The sequence below is a fragment of the Lactuca serriola genome, chromosome 5 (assembly GCF_051521515.1).
Source record: "Lactuca serriola cultivar US96UC23 chromosome 5, Lser_US96UC23_V15, whole genome shotgun sequence".
Lineage (NCBI taxonomy): Eukaryota > Viridiplantae > Streptophyta > Magnoliopsida > Asterales > Asteraceae > Lactuca > Lactuca serriola.
The window spans coordinates 331,300,108-331,317,844 of NC_136412.1; the positions used below are offsets into that span (position 1 = coordinate 331,300,108).

The 17,737-nt window shown below is 35.4% G+C and overlaps 1 protein-coding gene across 1 annotated transcript; it reads left to right on the forward strand.

Moving 5' to 3' along the window:
• The first annotated feature begins 447 nt into the window (after nucleotides 1-447).
• LOC145050988 (uncharacterized) lies at nucleotides 448-1,429 on the forward strand. Its single transcript, XM_078999151.1, has 4 exons — nucleotides 448-537; nucleotides 644-875; nucleotides 961-1,079; nucleotides 1,163-1,429. The coding sequence occupies exons 1-4, from the start codon at nucleotides 448-450 to the stop codon at nucleotides 1,427-1,429; spliced, it is 708 nt and encodes a 235-aa protein (XP_078855277.1).
• The last annotated feature ends 16,308 nt before the right edge of the window (nucleotides 1,430-17,737 follow it).

Consider the following 17,737-nt stretch of genomic DNA (forward strand, 5'->3'; position numbering starts at 1 on the left):
CTTTATGTAATCGACATTTTATATTATGTGTTAATGGTTGACATCTTTTTATGTGTATTATGTAGGATGGATAGTGATGATTCTAATTAATCCAATGATAATGAAGAATGTTGGGTGGAAGAGGATAGAGAATTTGAAATGTTATGTGGATTAGCTTTGAAAGGGATAATACTCGCTCGTAACTTACGTACGCCATGTCACACTTCAGACTGCACATGGCACATGTTTATTACTGAAGTACTAAATGGCCATCCTAGACGCTGTTATGAGATGTTTAGACTGAACGTACCAGTTTTTAGACAATTATGCATAGATCTTGCTACAAATTACGAGCCACAACAAACACAAAATGTATCTATTGAGGAGTCTGTAGGAATATTCTTGATGACTTTGGCTCATGGGTGTAGCAATAAATTAGTGCAAGAATTTTTTAATCATTCGGGGGAAATGATTCATAGGCATTTCCATACAGTTTTGGAAGCCGTGCTAAAACTGAGTGCCGACATCATCAAGCCAGACGCAAACTATAATGATGATGTTCCTGAATATATATTAAATAAGCCTCGGTATTATCCAATGTTTATTTTCTTGGTAGTCAAACTTTAACAAATAATTTATTTATGATATATTTTTGAATTTGAAGGATTGCATTGGTGCTATAGATGGGACACACGTCAGGGCATCGGTTCCACAAAAAGATGAAGTGAAGTACATTGGTCGAAAGGGATATGCAACACAATATATAATGGTTGTTTGTGATTTTAACATGTGCTTTACATTTGTTTGGGCCGGTTGGGAGGGGACTGCACACGATACAAGAATTTTCGATGAAGTCTTACAGATACCAGATCTTAATTTTCCATATACAACGGGTGGTTAGTATTTTTTTTCTTTGGAACACAAGTTTTATGTTTTTACTACTTGTTTGAAATGAATAATAAATGTTTGTTTTATTTACAGATAAATATTATGTTGTTGATGCCGGATATCCAAATACGAGAGGGTATCTTGCTCCATACAAAGACACAAATATTCGTTATTATTTACCAGATTTTGACGTGGACATACGGCTGCTATTCGTGAACCTCGTGGACCGAAAGAGAAATTTAACTATCTCCACTCATCATTGCAAAATATCATTGAACGAACTTTTGGAGTGTAGAAAGCTAGGTGGGCGTTATTAAGAGACATGCATGTTAATTACAAGTATAAGAACCAAGTGAGAATTGTGATAGCATCGATGGCAATCCATAACTACATTAGAAAGGTCGGTAGGGCACAACAAGAATCCTACAATCCTGTACGAGGTGATACCGGTAGTGATGTTTACGAAGAAGGTCCAAGTACACGTCGCACGAGCGATGCTGATTTATATATGGCAGCGATATGGGATATTATTGCACAAGATATAATCACATTGCGAAGATGAATGTAATATTATCTATGATTTTTTTATAAATTATTTACAATTTGTATGAATGTAATTTTAATATTGTCATGGTCTAATCCAAAAAATTAGAAATATTTTAATTTGTATGAACGTAATTTATATTTTATATTTGTATGAAAGTAATTTTAATATTGTCATGATCTAATACAAAAAGTCCTCTTATGAATTATTTACAATTTGTATGAACGTAGTAATTTTAATATTGTCATGGTTTAATCCCAAAAATTAGAAATATTTTAAAAGAAATTTATATTTATGTTTTCTGATAAAATTTTTACAAAATTATAATATGTGTTTAAAAAAAAAATTAAGTATAAAATAATATATATAAAGTAGTAAATCAACGTAAATATATAAACATGTCATTTTTAGTCATTTTACATGTAAAAGTTAAACCAAACACTTTAACTTTTGATTTTTTTCCTTCAAAAGCTAATACAAACACATTTTAAAAAACAACTTTTGTAAAAAGTCAAAGACTTTTGCCCCACAAAAGCTAAGCCGAACACCCTCCGAGTCTTTGGGAGACATACAGATTTCCAAAAGACTTTGTTTTGCCTTTTTTCAAACTCACCATGACACCAACGGAAGCTTATGTTCAATTTTTAATTTTTTTATATGATTTGATTCGTTTATAAATAGCAATAGGTTTGGTGTAGTTTTTACATTTTGACGGTTTTGAAACCACAAAATTAATGGACTATAGTCATATTCCTTTGGGCTTATAATATGTCGAATAGAAATGCAAACCAACTTTGTGGCAAATTAGTGGCTAAAATGTTAAGAGAATGTCGAAATGGCAGAAACCATAAAACCGATGGACCATAGTAATATTTGAGACACCTTAAATAATACATTTTGTATGTATTCAAACTAACGATTGAATAAACTAAATATCTCAAACACAAAAAGAGTAGTCCGTTTATAAATATTAAATTGGTAATATATATTATTATTTAAAAATATTTAGAAGATCATACGGTTCAATTTTTGGTATGCGGCTTTTATGAATGGTGGATGCGGTATATAATGCAAAAATCGAATCACACCGTAAATACCTAGATCTTTACAAAATAAACCATTCTATCGATTGTTTCTTCAGTTGCGGTTTTACTGATGTTTACGATTTACTGTCGAATTTTGCCCCCCCCCCCTGAAATCGCCCATTTGATTGAACAACAAAACTCCTGACGAGATTATGGAATCTGGAGTAACCGACTTTACCACTCAATTGCTTTTGTTCATTACTTGGGCCAGCCAAAAATTAAGGGTTTACAAAGTTGCAATCTGGGTCCGTCACAATATTAAGTAATCGGTCCACATCTGATTTGGGTTTAGTCCAAAACTTTTTGTTAATTCCAGAAAATAACAAAGCATGACACATTCTTTCATTGTTCTAATTCTTCATAAGTTTTTTAATCCCCTTTTATTAATAAGAAAAGAATCGATAACAGATTTATACTACTCATCTCGATCATCTGTTAAACATTTTGTTGCAAATGTTTTATAAAAACTAAAACCCCATAGAAAGATTTGAAGAACTTTTAAACCAAAATTTGAGTTTCAGTTAGACACTATTATGCTCTATTGCGGTCATTAGATAAGATTGTTAAACTCGTGATCTTAGTCATACGATTCTATAAGATCATACGATTCTATAATCCTACGTATATCAAACCTAATAATATATGATTTTTTTTGGTAGGATCAAATTGTAAGATCATAAGATACTATTTGCTTTTTTTTTTTTTTTTTTTTTTTTTTTTTTTTTTTTTTTCTAATTCTAATATGTTGTCTTGAAATAACCAAGTGAATCATATATAAAAACTACAAAACCCTTTTAAATTGTCTATTCTTAAAGATCTATCGAAGGTGGATTTTTCATGTTTGTGGATATTTATTGTTAATTGAATGATTAACTGATGGATATGATTTCTTTTATTTATGTTGTAAGCTGATTTTGGCAGAATCTTATGATCCCGATTCAATCTAACGACCCGAAAATTGCAAAGTAAACGATCATATAAGATCATGACCGGATACATTGGGGGCAATATTAGAGACATAAGGTTACATAGGGTGCATAATGTTGCATTCATTTGCATTGTTGGGCGACTTAATTATTACGTTTACGCTAATGTTGTTAAAATCGTGATACTGTTAGGTGTGTCAGACCCAACAAATAATAGGGGTACAATAAATTTCTAAACAAGACAAGTAGGGTCGAACCACGGAGACACTGGACAATCAGTCTATACCTCTTTATTTAATGTACTTTGATCACAAAAAAGGGTTTTGTTTGCAAAAGTCTAATAATGAAAATAACAATCTACTTTGAAAACATGCAGATAAGGAAATAAAATTTCTAAACAATTTGTTGGAACGGTTCTAGTTCTAGTTCTAGTTCTCAATGTTATCATTTAACTTGATTATGACTTGATGTAATTCATGATTGCTATTCTAAGTTGGTATCGAAAGATATTAACACGCTCTAATACCTCTCGCTTGCCAAATTAGCAAACAAAAACACGTTCTTTGACTAGACCCAACTTTACTAATTCAATTTAAACACGCTCTTAGATATTATTGAAAAACTAAATTAAGTTTTGTACAAGCTTCCCAACAATGTTCATTTCTTCTCATACGTCCGGAAGTGTGAAAACACGTGATATATGTTCTACAATAAGAAAACCTATTGTTTGTTACTAACCATTAAATTTATAGAACGATTAGGTGCCCTAAAAGTTAATTAACTACACAAGAATTCAATTCATATAAGTGGCCAATCAAATATAAATCAAATTCAAGAATTATAGTTTAAACAAGAACATAATCACTACAATAGAATCATAAATCAAGTATCAAGTCATATGCTTCAAGTCAAACAATCAACATGTTTTGAACAAGAACTAGAAAATAGGGTTTCTTAGCCACACATGGATAAGAACAAATTGTTGGAATAATGTCTAAGGCTGCAACTATATTAGGCAAGTATTTGACCCGGTTGTGCATGGTCATTTTGGGTTGCCTTCACCATAGCAACTTGATAGGATGATTTATTAAGAGAGAGTAAATATTATTAATATATTATGAGAATAATATAAATAATAATAATATTGTTATTTGATTAATATAAGTCATAGAATTAATTTGGTGACTTAAAGAGATTAATTAAATAAGAGGGTATAAACTGTCAATTGTTTGATAGTTAAACTTTAGACTGTAAATCCATATAGATATGCATTGGACGGATTCTAGAAGCTAGGGATAGCTTCAAATCGTCCAAGGAGTTATCTAAGGAAAGGATTTGGATAGCCTTAAGAGAAGATTATCCAATTAGGGTTTAGGTTGTAACCCTTAAGGAGTCTACAAGTATAAATAGACCATATGGCTAAGGGAAATCGGCACCTAACCTAAAGTATAGAAACCCTGGCCGATTTACTCCCCTCTCCTCTCTCCCAAATCATCCTCCTTGCTATTTGGTGTTTGTAAGCCATTAGAGGAGTGTCAATTGTGACTCTAGAAGCTCCAAGACAACAAGATCAACAAGGAATTCAAAGGTATGATTCTAGATCTGTTTTATCATTGTTCTTATTCATAAATAGTCATTAGAAGTCTTGGATTCAAAGCATGAATAATTAGAAAGCCTAGATCCGAGCATTAGGGTTTTGCATGCGCACATAGGAAAGTTCTTATGGCTAAAACCCATCAGTGGTATTAGAGCCTAGCTTGGTTTTCATTAAATTGTTGCTTAATTGTCTGAAACTAAACTGCAAAATTCGATTTTTGTGTTTCTGAGTCATGGACTCGGCGAGTTCCAAAGTGGACTCGGCGAGTTGGCCTGACTCGGCAAGTCCCTTTGTGCACTCGGCGAGTCCAAGCGTCAGGAATGACCAGATTCGGGATTTCTTCATGATTATCTTATGGAAACTTACCTTAATCATATTAGATCAACCCTAATCCGATTTTTTGATATATATGACTATAATCTTGATCTAATTAAAGATATTTATCAACTAATAAAATATTTAATTTCCTTATATGATAATTAATTAATTATTTTGATTATATTGGTAATTATCTTGAAAGAAATCTTGAATAAATCAAATATAGATAATTAGGAAATTAATTGTTAATTGAAATTATTTGTTATTTGATCCTTCATGTTTTAAATGTTTAAAACTTGTCCTCAACTTTTGAAATTTATATTTTGTGATTAAAAGGTTTTAATTTAGACAACTTAAATTTCAAACCCTAGATTTTTTAAAAGGTTTAAAATACAACCCTATACTAATATGATATTACTAGAATAATATATGTATATGTATAACTAAATGCTAGTCTTACCGTTAGTAGGCCTCATTCACGAAGCCGATCTATAAGGTGGGTATAAGGTTGCGGCCTATAAAATGGCGCTTAATGGGTGTACACTCACACCCATCGCTTGCTTGATCGGTGGAGGGTCGTTAGCCGAACGGGTAGGATAGGGCAACCTCATCCTCTCATTAAAAGTATAATAAGTAATACAAAGTAACTACACATATTTTAAAATTTCCCAATCTTAGTTACTTTAGGAAAAGTGAATTGATGCAATCCCATGAAATTACACTTTGCACCCTTGCTAAGAAGTTAATGGGGCGTGTGTGGTTTACTGTCACACTAATTGGTTTTAAGCAAAGGTGGCAAAGGGTGATTCATTGTTTATCATAGTTCGATGGAGCGTGTGTGGTTTAACGGCACATCGAATAGGTGATCATTACAATGAAGGCACCATGTGAATTTGCATGGTAATTCACACCCGCTTTGTGATCCTCGGTATCCCAGTCACAAACAAGAGGGGCATATCGAGATTTAAACATGCCATTGAATAGTTTCAATGAATCTCATCCGAACCTAGGAATTCTCAATACATTTAGGTCTAATAGTTAGGTTTTATGGTGGAGAATTAGTGAATCGTCATTCACTTACCTTCAATTTATTTGCATGTTAGATTACGGCATCCCTTTTCTAGTATGTAAATGTTATTGTTGGATCCTAGCCCTAATTTTTCTTATTGGGTGATAATTAGGGATTCTTATTCTAATCTATCTTTGTCCTTTTCTATTTGTAGATGTCGAACGCAAACAACGCTGCTGCTAGTTCTTTCACGTTGATGAGCCTTTGCCAAAAGGTCACCTTCGATGGAACGAACTTTAGCGAATGGATAAGATACATTCGCACCATTGCTCGCTATGAGGATATGTCCTCGATGAGAAGCTCGAGAAGATCAACCCTGAAATCGCTACTCCGGCTGAAATTACCGCTTTTGAAACTCATGAGCGAGATGCAACGAAGGTACATTGCATCATGATAGCCACCATGAACTCTGAATTCTAAAAGTCCTACGAGGACATGTACCCGTATGAGATTCATCAAGACTTATTGGAGAGATACCACCAAAACGCGAGACAAGAGCGTTATGAGATTTTCACTAACATGATTTCCGCTAAGATGGGTCATGGAGAATCTCTTACCGTGCACCTGCAAAAGATGCAAAGGTATGTCGACCGCCTTCGCAAGTTAAATGTTGACTTTGGGGAAGACTTGGCGATCGACATGGTGCTTCACTCTTTGCCTCCGATGTACAATCAATTTAGGATGACCTACCACATGAAAAAAGAAGAGGTCACCCTAAGTAAACTCCAAGGTCTCTTGAGGGTCGCTGAGAGCAACTTCAAAGACAAGTCTGTTGCACCAACTCCCAATCCACCTACTGCTCCTGTCTTGACTATTGGTCAAGGAAAGGGAAAGAAGAGGAAGGCTTCGTCTAAGAACTATCGCAAGGTTAAAGCCCGAGATGGTGCCTATTCTAGTGGAACCAAAGTTGATCCCGCTAAGCCCTGCCCTAACCCGAAGGAGGCAGAGTGCCACCACTGCCACAAGATAGGACATTGGAAGAGAAGCTGCCCAGAGTACCTGCAAGCCATCAAGGAAGGAAAGATCAAGCCATCTTTCGCAGGTATATACACAATTAAATCTAACGATTCTAATCATGCTATTTCTTGGGTTCTTGATACCAGTTGTGGTTACTGTTGGGTTTTGAGCAATCTAACACTTCCTAAGTGTGCATGCAACCCTAATAAACCTTGGATCTATGTTTGTCTAAATACATGCAAAATAATAATTTTTCCAAGGTTTATAACCTATCTAACATGGCATGGGGAACATTTCAACATAAAAGAGTTAGAAGAGATTACATACCTTTTAGATGAGTTTGGTTCTTGAGGAGTTTGAGGGCCAAGCACCAATAGTGTGAATGCCTCAAATGGAATCACAAAACACCACAAACTCTTGGAAAACTTTGAGAGAGAATACACACTTGTATTTTCGGCCACACACAAGCACACACACACTAGTTCACTAGTTTCCCTTAGGGGCCATTTCATGCAACATAAGCATGCTTATATAGTGTACATGGTTAGGGTGAAACCCTAATAACCCATGTCTTTTCCTTTCCAAGGATCCATGGGTTAAAAGCTCCATGGATCATCCATGGACTTCCATATAAGCCTAGCCCATTAACAAATGAGTGTTAGCCCACACCATATAAAACAATAGCCCACAATTTAATTAGTCTTCCTTTTAATCTCTAAATTAATTCATAATTAATTTAAGACTAAGACTAATTAAATAACATGACTTCATATTAATATATTATAACTTATAATATATTAATAAACATATGTGTATAACTCTCATAAAATTATCCATAAATAGTTTGGATGAAATGCAACCCAAATGGACCATGCCGGGTCGGGTCAAGTATATACCAAATAAGTTATGGACTTAGACACCTTATCCAACAGACTCCCACTTGGATAAGTCTAATAACTGTATTTGCCTATATAACTTCAGGAACCAACCAGCAATCGTAGCTCTCGAAAACTCCGTTGAACTATGAAGCGCCATTTTAGATAAGTGATCGTATAATCCTCTGTTCTCATGATATCAGCCGGACAAATACATGGAACAACGTCGTACTTATTGTCCAGCAGTTTGTTTCCCGATTTCCGATTTGTTTGACAAAGAACTTAATCGAACACATCAATTTAGTTCTGACCGGCCGGTACATAGGTCACAACAAAATCATCGAGGGGCCCAGATATCACTTCTATTTCTGGAAGGAACAGATAAACTTCGACTCATATGCTTGTTCTACTACTTGTTGAATTGTACACAAAGGCACGTTTTATAACATCAAGTTACTGATGCGTTTACGTGCAATCAATGCACAACCAACTCATAGGTAACAACTCATATCTCTAGGTTTGAAGATTTATATGATATTACCGTCTCACGATCACTCGAGATAAATTCCATGAAGTGATACAAGTGAGCGTGGGTTTATTCCAATACTCATAACTTATGAGCACTCATGAATGTTGTAGCAACCATTGCTATGACTAAACCCATTTAGCCATCTACAAACTCGATTCATGACAGTCTTGATTCATACCTACTTCCAACATATGAACGACTGTGGAGTGTTTAAATAACTTAGTCATTCGGAAAGAATATCCTAGTTATTTTGGAAGTCAACACATGCAAAGTGAAACACAATAATAATCGAATCCAATATGGTCTCAGAACCCTTTTGAATATAAATAGAACCACCTTTTATTATCACCATATTGATTACACATTATTCATTGTATAATGTTTCAAACAATCAACTTAGGACTTGAATAAAAACAACAGTCGTCCCATGCTCCTAGCATGTATACTTTGTTTTTCTAAACAATAGTTATGCCATACTCCAAGTATGCACACTATGTTTGTCTATGATCCTTACATTGTGATGTAGATCAATTGAACATGATTCCAATGATACTCATTTCACAATCCAAAATCCTTATTGTAAATGTGAGAATCCCCGATTCCTATCATTTACCAAAAAAACTGATAGATTTTAAACTTTTATGCAATGTTCCTCTTGTAATGATTATGCACAAAGTCACCAAAACCTTGTCACCAGTCATTACAGAGTATTCCAAAGAAGGTCAACTTCTATGGAACGGAAGTCTCATATTCAAAGTACATTGCTTTGAACATCCTTCTTGCATTAAGGTTTTCTAATCTTACATAGATTGAATAACTTCCACCTATGGAGACATTTCCATAGTCCCATTTTGACTATCACTTCCGAACAAGAGTTACTTCTTTTCAGAATATGTCAATATGGTCCTTTCCGACAACTTACATCATACTTCCAACAGTCCCTGAGCAACCAATCTTTGGCGAACCTCAGATTTGTCCTCGACAATTGCTTAATCACTTTAGTCATATCCAGTTCTAGACTTTTCCCTTCTCAATGCCTTAAGCATTTGGAAAATTTAGAAAAGATGAATATTATAGCACATGCAATCGATCCTATATCCGAAGCATATGGGACACGATTCATGATGTTTGACATAAAGACATGATACTAGACAAGTCTTTTGCTGCAATATTTTTTTATTTGCCATGTTTTCAAAATTTAACTATGAAGAGGGATGCCGTAGTCATAATTGAATTTTGAGAACGCAATATATATAGAATTTCCTTAAGTCGAACCATTCAGACATAAAATTCATATATATGTCCTTGACTAAAGATGATTAAAATCTCAATCTAAGCTTCTAGAATTGAAATGAAGTATAATTTCCTCTCCCTTAATTATAGCAAAACGACTTTTTCAACCCCTGCAACTTCATGAATTGAAACTTTTGTTTTTCTATAATTAACATTGCTAGCTTGCAATACTAATCATAATTATCATGTTCCCACTAACATGATGATTATTAGCAAAACACTTATGCTCCCACTAGCTCTGACATATTTCCAGAAATCTGCTGGACTTCTGAAATTTAGATTCATACACCCTTTCTTAGATAGCTCACATGTGTGTCTAAGCAATTTCAAGAACTATGAAAAGGGATGCCGTAATCATAGTCTCAATTTCTTAGACCTTTGCCATTTCTCACAAGTCCATGTTAGTGTGCCGGTTAACCACACACGCTCCATTAACGACTTTTGAAAATGCAAATAACACAATTGATATCTACGTAAAATCTACTTAGTGAAAGCGTTTCCTCACCATCATTTTCATGAATCGGAGAGAAACCTTATGACACTTAGATTTTATAGTGTATGAGTTCCTATCCATGTGAATTTGTCAAAACCATAATCACAAGATAAGGTTAGTGACAAATTCAGCCTTACATGGATTAAACTTGTTCAATCTTAGTTTCTTGTCACCTTGGTAGCACAAGGCCCACCAATGCTTCCAAGTTGAACTCTGATAACTCACATGCAAATTCAACTTATTTGAAGTAGGTACAAAAATAAGAATTATGTCAACACGATAGGTTGCAAACCTTAAGTCGTGTGCTAGTGATAAATTATAGGTTTTACTCTTGATTAAATCTTGAAACTCTTTCAGGATCTTTAAGGCTCCCACTGTCCCCTTGACATATAAGTTTCCCCAGTCAAGAACCATTCCTTGACAAAACAAATATTCAAGGGACAATGCGGATTCTTATCAAGACTAACACTTCACACAATTGGTCTTAGTTGGTCTTTGTCTCATCCAAGACATCACAACTTGCCAATCTCAAATGTACAAGAGTAGAAAACATTTTACTCTTACATTTGACTAGTGTTAATAAATCTTCCTTTATGTCACTCAAAGTTACAATCTTGGAGTATGACTCTAAGAATTGTTTTGGAACGAAGTATGACTCATCTTCTTGATTTTAACCAATCTAACAATTCATGACCTCTCTTCTTAGCCATAACAATGCACTAAGACGTCCTTAGAGTATGAATTTATGATATGGTTTCATAATCATTAAGATGATCATGAAGTATGATACTAAAGTACTCTCCCATCCTTTCAGATTTGAGAAACTTTTATCTTTCTGCCTAATTTGATTCTTCTCATTTGTTCTGTCATACATTGTAACCTTTCCAATGTTATAGAATTATACTTAACCTCATAAGTATAATCATATTTACTAATCTTTAGTAAATCATGACAAATCAATCTTTGTGGTGGACCTTGACCAGCGCACACCCAGTGTACCTAATTCCTTAGTCCTTCAATTGACTCACATATACATGTGATCAAAGAATTAGTCTTAATTTTCAAAGATGAAAATTCTCATTCATCATACAATACAACTTGTGTGATTCCAAGTTTCTGTCCAATTGAAACTTGGGTGATGAAAAACTTTCTTCATTTGGTAAATTCAGACACTACCACAAATGACAGAATCAAATCCACTTTCCAATATTGCTATTACTGGAAACATATAAGCAACAATTTTCCACAGATGCCATTGTAAGGATATTTTTAAAATAAATAAAATTAAAACCCTTTTTTCCTTTATTTTAAAACTTTGCGGAAAAACTTATCCTTACAATCCACATGAAAACTTTGTTGTTATCTATTCATAAGCAATATATTATAACTCTTAAGCAACAACTCAAAATTCTGATTGCCGAACCATGCGATCGAAACCCACCTTCGCAATCAGAATCAACATATACTTACTTTAAGCTTCCTATCTTTTCTTTGATTCTTAAAAACATCAGCATGTGACCCATTCACATTATGTAATAAGAATCTCCAAATAGGAACTTAATAGAGTTAGACAGTGGACTTTACCCGAAGTAGAGTCAAACCTCTTGACTTGATCAACCTTATGACCTTTCAGGTGAATAGGGCAGCTTCGCAACCAATGCCCCTTCCTTTGGCAACAAAACACATGGACCCTTTGTTAATGACACATGAGACTATCTCAGACTTAGCCTTTCTCTTTACCATTTGGTCAACCGAGTTGACTATAGCCGATCCCTTTCCGTTGGGAAGAGAAATCCTTTTCTAGATATCCAATGCTACCATTGTCAATGTCCATTTAAGACTTGGGGAGTTGTTCTTTTAATCAAATTTGCTTTACTGGTGTTCCAAATCATTTATGATTCCCCAACACCAAGCAAATAGATAACATCATTAAGGGTCATGTCATAGTCTGTCTCATAGTAGTCCCAAAGAGACTCACTATGTTACTAAGAAAGTGATTGAACATCCAACTTTCACGAGACTTTGACACCCAACTCTCCCGACTTGTCAATATGTGACTTTATCTCCAAGATGTGAGCACACATAGACTATGCTTGCCAATAGGGATTGAGTGACTTTAAACTTTTCAAGAACTTGTGGGTGAGGGAGAATAATTGGAGGAGGTGGAGGAAGTGAAGCATGATGTTGAGGGACACCATCTTCAAGAGATTTGGGAAGATCATAGTTGTCTGAACCAGACATCTATAATGGGAGAAAATCAAGTTAGTTGATTCAAAGTCCTTAATATAACACCCAATATGAAATATTAAGGCTAGGACCCAACACAATATTTTATAATTTGGAAGAGGGATGTCGTAATCCAAGCTATAAAATATTTGAAGGTAGGCGAATGACGATTCACCAATTTCCACCATGAAAAACGAAATAATTTATTAGGTTTTTAATTGGATTTGAAATTCCTAGATCTTTTGAGATTCATTGAACTTTTCGATGTCATGTTTCAATCTCGAGTGTGCCCTCTCAAATTTTGTGACTGGGATGCCGAGGATCACAAAACAAGGTGTGAATAACCATACCAATTCACTTGGTACCCTTAATATTATCACCTAATCAATGTGCCGGTAAACCACACACGCTCCATTGATCTATGAAAAACATTAAGCCACCCTTCGTGATCCTTACTAGTCCAAGTTAGTGTGCCGGTTAACCACACACGCTCCACCAACGACTTGGTAAGGTACAAAGTGTGAATTCCATGGGCTAGCACCAAATTCACATTTTTCCTAAAGTAACTAAGATTGGGAATTAAATAAAAACATTTAGTTACTTTATAATAATCATTATACTTTTAATGAGAATTTAAAGTCATTGTCCTACCCGTTCGGCTAACGACCCTCCACCAGTCAAGCAAGCAGTGGGTGAGAGTGGACACCCATTAAGTTGCCATTTTATAGGCAACAACCTTATACCCACCTTATAGACCGGCTTTGTGAATGAGGCCTACTAACGGTAAAACGACTTGTTCTTATACATATATATAATTAACCATTAATGTTATAAATAGTATAAGGGTTGAATTTTAACTTTTAAAATTCTAAGTGTTGGAATTAAAGTTTATTAAAGTGTGTGAAACTTTTCCAAATTCCAAAACTTGAGGGCAAGTTTTGAAACTATTCAAAACTAATTAATTCCATGATTTATGTGTTTAAAGTAGTTTTAATCCAAAAACTCTTCAAGTTCCATAACTTGAGGACAAGTTATGGAAGACTTTAAACTAATAAAAGAATTACTTTTCTTTATTTTATAACTTATGGAATTAATTAAGGTTACACTTTATTTATATATTTATTAATGAAGTGACTCTTGAACCTCCATAACTTAAGGACAAGACTCTTCATCTTTTGTAGCCATCCAAAACTTTTCATTTCATAACTTATGAATTAAAGGTTCATAAAAATGAAGACTCTTCATTTTCATGTAACTTATGTGTTTTAAGTATGTGTTAAAGAAAAGTGACATTTGGATATCCATAAATTGAGGACAAATTATGGACTCCATTAAAACACATAAATGATCAAGAATTAATTCTAAACAATTCAGCAAATAATTCCTATCATCTTCTAAATTCATAAGAACATGAACATGATCATCAAAATTTCAAGAATTATATGAACACATAAAAACATGGAATTTTGATATATGCTATTGTAAATGGATTAGAACAACCATTACACCAACTAAAACAAGTTTTAAAACACCAAAACAGTTTAGGGTAATGTTTCTAGTCCATTTCCAGCAGCAAAAGTCGAAATTCTGCATTCTGTTCATTCTACTCGCCGAGTGCACGAACCTACTCGTCGAGTAGGATGAATTTTGCCTTGAACTCGGCGAGTCCCCCCATGGACTCGGCGAGTCCATCAGCCAGACAGCAACAATTTCAACTTTTTTCACTATTTTGCATGAAGTATCAAACAAGCAAGCCTAGGCTCTGATACCACTGTTGGGTTTTGAGCAATCTAACACTTCCTAAGTGTGCATGCAACCCTAATAAACCTTGGATCTATGTTTGTCTAAATACATGCAAAATAATAATTTTTCCAAGGTTTATAACCTATCTAACATGGCATGGGGAACATTTCAACATAAAAGAGTTAGAAGAGATTACATACCTTTTAGATGAGTTTGGTTCTTGAGGAGTTTGAGGGCCAAGCACCAATAGTGTGAATGCCTCAAATGGAATCACAAAACACCACAAACTCTTGGAAAACTTTGAGAGAGAATACACACTTGTATTTTCGGCCACACACAAGCACACACACACACTAGTTCACTAGTTTCCCTTAGGGGCCATTTCATGCAACATAAGCATGCTTATATAGTGTACATGGTTAGGGTGAAACCCTAATAACCCATGTCTTTTCCTTTCCAAGGATCCATGGGTTAAAAGCTCCATGGATCATCCATGGACTTCCATATAAGCCTAGCCCATTAACAAATGAGTGTTAGCCCACACCATATAAAACCAATAGCCCATAATCTAATTAGTCTTCCTTTTAATCTCTAAATTAATTCATAATTAATTTAAGACTAATACTAATTAAATAACATAACTTCATATTAATATATTATAACTTATAATATATTAATAAACATATGTGTATAACTCTCATAAAATTATCCATAAATAGTTCGGGTGAGATGCAACCCAAATGGACCATGCCGATCGGGTCAAGTATATACCAAATAAGTTATGGACTTAGACACCTTATCCAACAGTTACCACATTTGTTCTAATGTGCAGGGACTAAGAAGAAGTAGGGATGTGGAGCAAGGAAGAATCAATCTAATCATGGGGAACAGAAGATCGTCGCCTGTGACCAAGATTGGAGTGTATTCTTTAGCGCTTTGGAATAATTTGTGTTTAGATTTGAACAATTGTTGCTATTCGCCAAAAAATGGCTAGAAACATCATTTCATTTCATGGTTTATATAGACAAGGTTTTAGATTTTCTTTTAATAATGAGAATGGTTATATTTTTGCTTATCTAAATGGTGTCTTTTACTTTGAAGCTATACCATGTAATGGAATTTATGAAAATATTATGATTGTTGATAACTTAGGAAATGATGTTTTGAACATAGATTCTTCCACTAGTATGGATAAAGCATCCTTGTGGCATTGTCGTCTTGGACATGTCAACAAGAAACGCATAGCCCAACTCCAAAAGGATGGAGTGTTGGAGTCATTCGACCTTAGGGAAGATGACGCATGCGAGTCTTGTTTACTTGGAAAGATGACCAAGTCACCCTTCACGAGTACGTGTGAAAGGGGTGAGGGTCTATTGGACCTAATACATACCGATGTATGTGGACCGTTTAGATCAACCACGCAGGATGGGAACCGCTTCTACGCGACTTTTACCGATGATTATAATAGATATGGGTATATCTATTTAATCAAGCAAAAGTCAGAAACCTTTGAAAAGTTCAAAGAGTTCAAGAATGAAGTGGAGGATCAATTGGGCAGGAAAATCTAGATGCTTCGATCCGATCGAGGAGGAGAGTACCTAAGTCTTGAATTCCACGATTATCTCAAGGAGTGTGGAATAGTTTCGCAATTGACGCCTCCTAGGACACCGCAGTTGAATGGTGTGGCAGAAAGGCGTAATCGAACTTTATTGGATATGGTTCGCTCTATGATGAGTCGTGATTCACTACCTATCTCTTTTTGGGGGTATGCCTTAGAGACTGCCGCCAATATCCATAACTGAGTCCCTACTAAGAAGGTTGCCAAAACACCTCACGAGATGTGGACAGGGAAAGCTCCCTCGTTGGCACATATCAAGGTTTGGGGTTGCGAGGCTTTCGTAAGACGAGATACTCACGAAAAGCTTGAACCTCGAAGTGAGCGGTGTATTTTCATCGGCTACCTGCAGACATCCTTTGGATATCTCTTCTATAGACCGAAGGACAATGTTGTCTTTGTTGCGAGGAGAGGAGTTTTCCGAGAGAGAGAACTCATAGGCCAAGGAGACAGTGGGAGGCAAATCGAGCTTGAAGAGATTCAAGAGTCGATAGATGAAGGAACTTCTACCGCTGGCACTCAACCCGAGGAGGAAACTCCGGTTGAACCGATTGACGAATCCTTACCTCTTAGACGTTCCGATAGAGTTAGAGTTCATCCGCAGTTTTATGGTTTTCATATTACTACCGAAGGGGAAACGTATATTAGTGATGGTACACTAATAAATCTTGATGAACCTAATAGCTATAAGGAAGCCATGGCAGGCCCGGAGTCTGCAAAGTGGAAAGAGGCAATGGATAGCGAGATCCAATCCATGAATGACAACCAAGTTTGGAATTTGGTTGATTATGTGCTCGGACGTAAGACCGTTGGGTGCAAATGGATCTTCAAGAAGAAGACCGACGTGGATGGAAACGTACACACATATAAAGCGCGATTGGTTGCGAATGGCTTTACTCAAACTCCCGGAGTTGACTATGATGAGACCTTCTCACCAGCTGCGAAGATTAAATCTATTAGAGTGATGCTAGCTATTGCCGCATTTCATGATTATGAGATTTGGCAAATGGATGTCAAGACCGCTTTCCTTAACGGAAAGTTGGCTGAGGATGTTTACATGGCTCAACCAGAGGGGTTTGTGGATCCGAAGCATCCAAATAGAGTGTGTAAGCTTGAGAAGTCCATTTATAGACTTAAGCAAGCGCCTCGTAGATGGAATCTTTGCTTCGATGAGAAAGTCAAAGAGTTTGGATTTATACGAAGCGAAGACGAATCATGTGTATATGTCAAAGCCAGTGGGAGTATAGTAAGCTTCCTCGTTCTATATGTCGATGACATATTACTCATAGGAAATGACATCCCGACTCTGCAGGAGGTTAAGTCCTGGCTCGGGAAGTGCTTCGCTATGAAGGACCTCAGAGAGGCTTCTTACATTTTGGGAATAAGGATAGTAAGAGAAAGAAGTAAGAGACTAATTGGACTTAGTTAGAACACTTACTTAGAGAAGGTACTAAAACGTTTTAGTATGGAAAACTCGAAGAAGGGAGAATTACCGATACAAAGTAATGCCAAGTTGAGTAAGACTCAAAGTCCGAGTACCGAAGTTGAGATAGCAGAAATGAGCCGAGTACCATACGCTTCCGCAATTGGCTCAATCATG